Raw genomic sequence first — 9,893 nt, forward strand, 5'->3', positions numbered from 1 at the left:
CTTGCAAATTTATGGAGGTGGTTCATCAAGCCATGTTAAGCTATTTTACACTAAGCTCTTTCAACTGTCCCCTGCCATTCAATAGTTCTCAGTTTCATCACATGTTGCAAGCACCCATCGTCAAGCACGTGTAATGTATTTCAAAACAGATTTCTGAATGCACTTGACAAGCCCTTTAACGTCACTTAGTAGCTGTGGTGGTTTCACACCAGTCACGTTTGATGGTGCACGACACTTAAGGAGCTTTCCCCTCCCTTTCTCGCTAGTAGTAGGGCCTACAAGTGGTTAAAGCTGCTGCAATATTTGCAGACGTAGTGCAGCGGGGCGAGGAAGCACCTGCTTCCAAAGAAGAGGAGGAGAAGGAGGAGGAGAAGGAGGAGGAGAGACGGCTCTCAAGAGAACCTCCGCTTGTTGGCACTGACACATGCGCGTAAGCGTGGATTGCACAGAGCGCGAGCTCCCAAAAAGCCGCGGATGGATCGTTGCGTGGTAAAATTTCAAGGATGGTCTTTGAACGCTTCTCTCGCGACTTGTCATTGAGGAACCAAGATTTCATGTAGACGACGGAATTGCAGACAAGTTGGATTGGAGGAGTCTGCGCTCCGAGTGAGGTGCGCGCAACAAGAGGATGCCAGCCAGGCGTGGCCAATGTGAGGAGAATAAGTGGGGAGGATGTATATAATAGTCTTTTCCTTCTTATTAGCGTACATATCTAAACGGATGACGAGAGGACTTCGTTCAGCCTGTATGGCTGGGACATTTTCACCACTTTAAATGCCTTCGCTTAGTTTTAACCTGACGGCCGTGCACACTATGGCCGAGGTGGGGACTTTGTTCGGAGCGCTGGACCTGGATTTACAAAGTTTTCCTGCGTTTGGGAACGCGCCCCTGCAGCCGGAGTCTCCGCTGGGCTTGAACGAGCGCCTGGGCCAGATCGAAGGGGGGCTTCAGCGGGGGTCGCCCACCGACTTTGGACACCTCAAAGGCATCCTGAGGCGGCGGCAGCTATACTGCAGGACCGGCTTCCAGCTGGAGATATTCCCTAATGGGACGGTGCACGGGACCAGGCAGGACCACAGCAGGTTTGGTACGTATTCATTCATCGCAATTTACTGAAACACTCATTAACACGTGACAGACAGACAGACAGACAGACAGACAGACAGACAGACAGACAGACAGACAGACAGACAGACAGACAGACAGACAGACAGACAGATAGATAGATAGATCACTTAAAGACAACTACAGAGTATTTTTACTTTGTTACATTCTACCACTCTTTAAATGAAATTCAAATATGTTGCGTACAAGCATCAAAGTTATGAATTATTTGATATATTTGAAAAAAATGACCAACAATGTACCACCATCTTGCTTCCACATGCAAGTGCAGGTTACACATTGTTTGCAGGTGAGGCAACACAACCAATTAAATGAATCTCCAGCAGTGTCACTCTTGAGCTCTTTACATCCCCAGTGAATATGCGTCACAATCACCTTTTCTCCTAAACCGAATTCCCTTTGGGCGCCGGCCACAGGTGTCTCCTCTCTTGGTGCCGCGAGGGTGCGGACGTGTAGCATGCAGGAAGCAGGTGCGGGCTAAAGCAGAACTTCTGGTAGGCTTCCAGTGGAGATGTCCAAAAAACCAGGACGGTGCGCATAAAAAGGATGGGTGGTCCTCGTCTTTGTCTCTGGCACGACTTAAGTTACAGATGCAAAGCCTTTTGTCAGACATGGCTCTGATTAAAAAGACACAGTGTCAGTGTTTGGCACCCAACTCGAGGGTGAGCTCGAGGGAAGATGGGGCCCAGGTGGCCGCACACTGGCCTCTGCCAGCTGGATCCTCTCTGACTGCGAACTTCTGCATCCCAGCATCCAGGCTTTTAATTTGACTGCTTGGTTCCCACCCTTTGAAGTTCACGTACGCTTGCGCTGGAACTTCCTGTGAGTCAGCATCGGAGGCACAAAAGGCTCAGCTTCCTCATAAAAGTCACTGCTAGTTAGGTGTGCAAAACGCTGGGGCACCAAACCGCTTGATCACCAGCCTTCCTGCCAAACATCTCTCTTGTTACATTACAAGCGGTTGTAAACGCCATATAGAAAACATTTTAAAAAATCAGTACACTAGTCTTGGCTGTACAGCAAGTGCAACTTCATAAAATGCCTCCAATATAACTTGAGACTTGCCTTATATTTTTAATTTAATTAGAGGCTCTTTGCAACGGAATTGTCCAAACATACACAGGAATAACTTAAGTCAATTTTTATTTCTATCATGTATGACAATTGTATAGACCAGTAGGACAACATGTCATTAGTGAGACAAAACTGTGCACAAGTTTGCGTGCTATTTGTACTACTAGTAACATCTGGGACTTTACGAGTTGTACTAATAACACAAAGTCAAACTCGTGCTCAGTTTTTTCTCACTAGTAACGGCCAAGTGAAGACTTGCTGGTTGGTCAATTGCTGCTGGCGCTATGCCAACCATTCTCTGATAGCATGAACAATGACGCCATTTAGGACTTTGATATTTAGTATATGAAAAAAAAAATTCACTCCAGACTATATTTGAGAATATCTAATGTTGGAAGGCTGAATTTCCATTTTGGATTTGGACCATTTTAAATTAGCAAAGGTTTCTAAACAATTAATCGATTATCAGAAATATTGATTGATTGATTGATCGATCGATCATTGTACCTCTCTATAAATGTGCTGCGTCGTGTTACATTACATTATGTTCGTGTGTCCACTTGTTGCTAGGCAGAACTGAATTGGTCCATGGGGGAAAAAAATGCCTTTCATGTCACCAAGTAGATGGCACACTAGCGCAGGAAAAGGAAATTACACACAAGCGTGTTCCTGACTTTGCAGGCAGCCATAGTGAGACCAGTAGAGAAAGTGCCCAAAAAAAAGTGCACGGACGTCTTTGTGTGGGTGTGTACAATGGAGCGCTTCCTGACCAGCGGCCATGTTTGATCCCAAGGTATCCTGGAGTTCATCAGTCTGGCAGTCGGTCTGGTCAGCATCAGGGGCGTGGACGCCGGACTCTACCTCGGCATGAACGAGAAAGGAGAGCTCTATGGGTCGGTGAGTCAAAAACCCTCCACAATTCTTTGCACTTCTTGCCTGGGAACTCAGAATGATACACAATGCTTTGAAACAACAGAAGTTAAGTATGAGTGATCATTTGATATTTATTTACTTCAATAATGAGGCCTCCTCTCTGCTTCTGTCTGCTATAGTCTTTTGCCCTGATGTTGGCAAGTGAGAATAAGCAAGTTGGATATTCCACCATAGTTTCAGCATAGCTCCTTAGGTTATCCCGATTCCTTTGAATGTTTGAATAATTCAATAGCGCACGTAATCATCCGGGTTTCAGTGCGTTGTCAAGGCTCGTGGGCTGATAGCAAACTGCAGCAAGACGAAACAATTATGTCTAACACGCTCCCCTTAGAACTCCGCCTCTATAAATGAACCCTCGACCGCTGGTCTAGACAAAAAGCACCTCATAGGGTTGCGTTGGACTCAAGTCATTCAGAATCACGGAAATATTGTTTAAGTCTCGTCAAAGTGAGTCCAGACTTTCTGAGATGTCCTGTTGGTGAACTTGATGGCCTTTAGCGTTAAACATGGAAGCATCCAGTTTGCTTGGTTCTCAAGAATTTCCCCCTCTTTGTCATGCATACACAATGTTTTTATCTCAAGAGAGGGGAAGGAGATGAAGACAAAGAGGGGCTAAAGTATGCGAGGGCTGTGTATCAGGTGTCCCAAGGCATTACCTGGGGCCTCTCTGGCCCATCACCCCCCCATCCCCACCCTCCAAACTCTAGCCCAGAGCGTTGGAAACAGAGGCCACCTTTCTACCTTTAAACTCGCCCATTGTGTTGAAACGGCAGATATCGTTACTGCATGCGTATGTATCAAGAGTCTGGTATCCTGGGGCTTTGACCCCCAGGGGCTGAGGGGCATGTGATGGCGGATGGTGGGAAGCAGCGATTGGGGGATGACGACGAGACCCGGTATACACCTGACCAACATAACCCAAGTAAAAATAGCAGCTGTCCCTCTCATAGTCAAATGCAAGTAGTAACTAATTACCGCAGGTTATAAGAGTTGACAGCTGAGCTGATTTGAATTCTATTATTAACCAAAACAGCAGCACCTGTCAGTGAGCCAGTCAGTCTCTCAGTCACAGTCAGCTAAATGCTACTATTTAAGGCTTTGTTGATGAATTGTCAGATATTTAGACATTCATCCCTGAAAGCCATTCATCCCTGAATCCTCTCTGCCTCTGTCAACCATCTCATGTTTGTTTATTCTTTAGGATGGTTGCTTCCAACCATGGGTTTTGCTTGGCTGTTGGAGATTCTCCTACCAAGTGTGAGCTCCCTGTTCTACTCTTGCTGTGAGAATTTGCAAATGTCAAACTGCAAATATGCTTTGGGAGATGGTACATATTGAAACTAGCATTTTTTTTCCCATGTTGCCACTGATCAAAGGAGGCCAGGGTCAAAGGTTAAAGGGTTCTTCCGCCGCAACGAGTCAGCAGACCTTGACGAGTACGTCTAATAGGACGGTCCGTTCATGTGTGTTTACACATAACAGCTCTTCCAGCCTGACAAAGCATCAGCTTAAAGCCCTGCTTTTTTGCAACGAGGGCTTCCTTCTTGGGGGGATCCTCCCTCTGTGCGGTCTGCTTACAGAGCAGAACCAGAAGCAGGCGTTGCATGAATGACTGGTCTTTGGCAGCCAAGGAGCTCGTACCCTTGTGTCTTCCTATTGCTCTCACACGCTCAGCCAGCCAGCTCGCTCTCACCTGCTGAACCGGCAGCCATCGCTCACGCTGCGCTGTCAGGACAGCTTTTAGAGACGCTCGCTGTGTGTGTGTGTGTGTGTGTGTGTGTGTGTGTGTGTGTGTGTGTGTGTGTGTGTGTGTGTGTGTGTGTGTGTGTGTGTGTGTGTGTGTGTGTGTGTGTGTGTGTGTGTGTGTGTGTGTGTGTGTGTGTGTGTGTGCGTGCGTGCGTGCGTGCGTGCGTGCGTGCGTGCGTGCGTGCGTGCGTGCGTGCGTGCGTGCGTGCGTGCGTGTGTGTGTGTGAAGCGTTCATGTTGCATTACAGAGAGGGAAAAGATCCCCAGCACGACAAGAGGTCAACGGGTCCGCAGAGCGACTCTGGAATGTTAAGTGAAAAGTCATTCTAATGACTCACCCTCATCATAATGAGCACCTGCTTAAATGAGTTTCTACGGGTTCGGTTTGATGACACGCACGCTATATTGCGGAAAGCCATGGCGAACCGCCTCATTGGACACATGATTAAACATTGGTTCAAGCTCCATTTTGAAACGTCAAGTTCAGTTGGATGTGCAGCTCCTGAGCAGCTGTAAGACATTGAGATGACTTTCTGGTAATCACAGGCTGTGGATTTTTGAATACTATCACTAAATGCGTCTGTATAGTATTAGATGAGACAGTGTTACAGTACTCATGTGTTTACAGTAAACATCCTGTTTTTCGTAATAACTCTTAATAAATATCATGACAAAGACATCCAACATATTCAGACGCGGATCACTACAGACATGTTGCTAGTCAAAGTTAGCTTCCTTCAAACAATCAATCAGCAAATGGTATTGTTGGCCAGTTAGCTATCAATTTAAAATCTTATTGGTTAAACAAACATGTCACATTGTCCTGGGCCAGCACTACTAATTCTAAAGGCCCTGGGCAAATTAGATTGACATGGGAACTTAGTGGCTGAAATCTGATTAGCCTAAAAAGCTAATTTGGTATTTGTACATATACTGGAAGCACTGCCGCCAAGAGAATCGCTACGGCGGTGTCGTTTTGTCTTCCATTCAAAGTCAGCTAGGATAGGCTGCACCAGAAAATCACTGGATGACAAACCCAGACGATGGGAACCTAAAACACTCTTCAATTGTCTGACTGGCTCCAAATGTTTCAAAATGTAAATCACTGACACCTACAGGACTTAAATGGAAGAGCGACGATCACGAGCACTTTCTGTCAGTCGCGTAGTGAGTTGCAACTTAACAACGGATATAAATGTTGTTTGTTTTGGCCGCGTGCCCAATATGACTTCCATCGGACCATCCATGTTCTGCATCACTTGTTCGCATTCATTTCGCGGCTGAGCAGGAGCCCATTCCAGCTGACTTTGGGACTGAGGTGGGAAGTAGCCCGGACTGCTTGCAACCCATCACAGGGCCCCAAAACTACTTATATGAGCAAATCGTAAACCCATGCATACTGTACACAGACAAATGCTATTCAAATTCTGTGTCCCAGTTCAGCAGCTGCGTCATTCAGTGGCTGCATTTAAAGGCCGCTGAAGTCATAAATCCACGCAAAGGTTGTCCCATTTCATGTTGAAATATAACCGCAAGATGCTGTTTTCTGTTTTTTTTTAAGGAGACATTGTGACTGTGATTCACGGCCTTCCCTAGCATAACAGAGCTGTAAGTGCAGACAGTATTAACCTATTAAATGACCAACTGTGCATTAGTTTAGCTTGAACTCTTATTAAAGATTCTGAAATATTGGCCTTTACTTGGCTGTATGATGTGGAAAATGAGTCCAGGGCATTGCCTTTGTAAACCCAAACTGGTTGAAATTGCTAACCCAGCACCGAGCCCAAAAAAGATCCAATTAATTTTTCAAGATAGAAGCCATATCACTACAGATTTGTTTTTGTCATGAGTTTAGAGTCACAAGCACTATGGAATTTCACAAGAAGTAGCAGATGGTGAAGGAAAAAAAGAAGAGACTAAGTGCTTGTGTCAAGTTGTTATTGCCACTCCTATTTGCTAGAATCAAAAATAAAAATTAAAATTACACTTGTGTATTTAACATAACATGGTCCGATGAAAGGCCTCTAACTTAATGCTAACGCACGATGGGAAAAAAACATAGGCGAGCTAATTAAACTAGCTAGCGTCAGAATGTATTCAAACATTTTGTAAAACATTCACAGATATATTCTTTATCCTCTTGCAAAAACAATTGATGTTACTGAACAATCGTGATTTTAACAGCAATCGTCTTATACTGCCCTCTGGTGGCTAAGGTGCACACACCGAAAGGAGCTGTATAATGAATAAACGAACTGTTAAATCCTTCACATTATATTCGATTCTACACAATTTCCAGTCAAATTTTCTGGTAAAGTAGGAAGAAGGAGGCTCTCGCTCATGTCGACAGACCCTAACATGTAGTTTCCCCTCTCTTCACAGAGGAAGCTGACGGCGGAGTGCGTGTTCAGGGAGCAGTTTGAGGAGAATTGGTACAACACGTATGCGTCAACGCTGTACAAGCACAACGACACGGCGCGCTTCTACTACGTGGCCTTGAACAAAGACGGCTCGCCCAGGGAGGGCAGCAGGACTAAAAAGCACCAGAAACTGACACACTTCTTACCGCGGCCTGTGGAGATTGAAAAAATCCCTCAGGCCTATCGGGACCTCTTCCAATACAGGTGACCGCAGCTTGGACGCGCGATCCCGCTTGCAAGAAGACATGACCACAAGGGGTTTGTTTGCTACAAAACTGTTTACCCTCCTCCGAGGTCAGCGCTTCGCCTCGGCTCGCTACCAAGAGCACTGATATAAACATCTATGCGTGTTCCTGGATGTTGCTTCATTGCATCTGCAGCCCAGCAAAGTGACGAGAGAATACGCTCCAATCAGGTGCTATAACCACTTTTCCTAGAGCTCAATTCGCACCATGTTGGCGCAGAACCAACGGACGGTTACCTTACCACGTGATGGGAAAGAAAGCACTAGAGCTAATGGAAGAGGAGGCACGTTCCCACATGGACTCAGAGAGCCAAAGGACAGGAAGAAGGCTCAAGTGTACAGTACACACCCGTGACGTGTTCTGAGGGGTCACGGCCTGAAGCGAGACAAGAATGTCCCGCATTGGACAGAAAACGTGGCGAATGCAGTCTTCATCTGAGAGCACTTACAACCCAGATGGAGGATAGCTGCCCCTTGAGCATTTATTCCGTAGCAGTACAGTAGCATGCCGTGGGTAAAAAGTGCAGTTTTGTTCCACTGCCAAAGTTACCAGTAAGTGATAAGTGTACTAGCGCACCAAATTATTTTACTGGTGAGGACAAGGCGCTTACTAGTACATACATTAAGATGGACATCGAGAATATGGAATACATGCTCAATGGCCTTTGAATGATCTGCGCGATCAATGCAGGACAGAAGAACAAGTGATTGATGTGTGATGTTCAGCGTGTCAGGAACATTATTAAAAAAGGCAAGCAGCTGAGGGGGACATATGGGCGATCCTATTTATGAGATGTATTTATTTTCGACATATAAAGTATAAATATAAATATTTATTTATTGCAAAGACTTTATTTTGTAATGAACTTGAAATTATCTGGACCTTAGATTCTACTGAAATTACGACCAATATAGCATTTCTAGAAAAAAAAAAATGTGCGCAGTTAACATGACAATAAAATTGTTAAGCTGCATGACATTTGCTAGTGAGACTATTTGTGCCTGGATCCAAATTTGATGTACCAATTAAAAACATGTAGAATGTATATGATCTTGTGTTTTCGTTTATACATTGATAATCTCTCTCGCGCACTCTCTCTCACGCGCTCTCTCTCTCACACGCTCCCTCTCTCACACGCTCCCTCCCTCTCCCTCTCTCCCTCTCGGCAAGTAGTGAGCCTTGCGTGGATATGAACATCAGGATCCGCTGGCATTGGCGCCATGGCACTGAGGCGCTGGCCACAAAACTAGAGTCCTTGGTGTTCATCTCAATTCATTGCCAAGAAAAAAAAATTGATTCAGCATTCAGTCTACCATAAAAAAAAAAAACAACAACATCATAAACATCACTTATTTGCGAGATTAAGCCCCATCAAATGTCTGTTATACTTATTCAGGATAACTTTATTCAGTGAAATGAGACTTTTAATGTCAATCGTTAGCTTAAAACGCAACAAACGGATAATTTTGAAGGTGTTGTGAGTCATCGCTTTTTTTGTCAACTCCGAATCAAAGGGGCGGCTGGTTGCAGAGTAGCCAAGAGTTCAAAAGATGACGGAATACATTTAGTAATACATAAAATAAAGTTTTCATTGGTCGCTTAGATATGAAGTGTTTACATACACAAAAGAGGGGATGAATAGAGACATTCACAACTTATTAAAAAGTCCTTCTCTCATTGCCCTACTTCTTAAATGTGGTGTCGAAAGAACGCACAGGGCAAGGCCATGGTTCTGGGAAAATTTATTATAGACACACTCTAAAAGACCTTAAACACTAAGTATAGCGAGGGGGGCAGTCTTTAATCTCATTTTAAAGCATTTACATTTGTTGCTAGCTGTTTGCTTCTTATTCCAATTGTGTGCAGCACAACAGCTAAATGTTGATGCACGCTGCTTTGAATTTTGGTGAGGTTTGAACAAACTTGAAAATGAAGAATTTCAAGCCTTTTTGGGAGACAGGGGTTATTTACAATAATTTTGGCAAAAGTTCAAAACAATAATATTGTACTAGATAAGCCACTAAACAAAGTATTTCCATATAACGGATTACCAAATTGTGAAGGAATGTCAATCAAGCAAGTTTTTCTTCATCTGGGCTCATGGCGCAAACGATAAACAATTGTCTTTCAGTCTGAGACGGCGGGAACATTGTATAAAAAGAATTTGCGGCAGATCTAGTTTCCCAGAAGAGAACACGTTGACTCCCAGGCCAATTTGCCCCCATAAAGCCTTCAGCAAGTAAAGTGCACAGGCAGACCCCGCTGGCTCAACAGTACGTTCTCAGTCGGCTTCACCCACCATACTAAATCAGATTCCTCATGCAACTGGATCCAAACTCCTAATTGGCTT

At 44.7% G+C, this 9,893-nt stretch overlaps 1 protein-coding gene across 1 annotated transcript; it reads left to right on the forward strand.

The window, feature by feature from the left end:
* Positions 1-296: 296 nt before the first annotated feature.
* Positions 297-8,588, forward strand: fgf16 (fibroblast growth factor 16). The gene is made up of 3 exons (XM_049747283.2): positions 297-1,087; positions 2,993-3,096; positions 7,261-8,588. The coding sequence occupies exons 1-3, from the start codon at positions 775-777 to the stop codon at positions 7,504-7,506; spliced, it is 663 nt and encodes a 220-aa protein (XP_049603240.1). The 5' UTR covers positions 297-774; the 3' UTR covers positions 7,507-8,588.
* The last annotated feature ends 1,305 nt before the right edge of the window (positions 8,589-9,893 follow it).

This window comes from Syngnathus scovelli, chromosome 1, assembly GCF_024217435.2.
Source record: "Syngnathus scovelli strain Florida chromosome 1, RoL_Ssco_1.2, whole genome shotgun sequence".
NCBI lineage: Eukaryota > Metazoa > Chordata > Actinopteri > Syngnathiformes > Syngnathidae > Syngnathus > Syngnathus scovelli.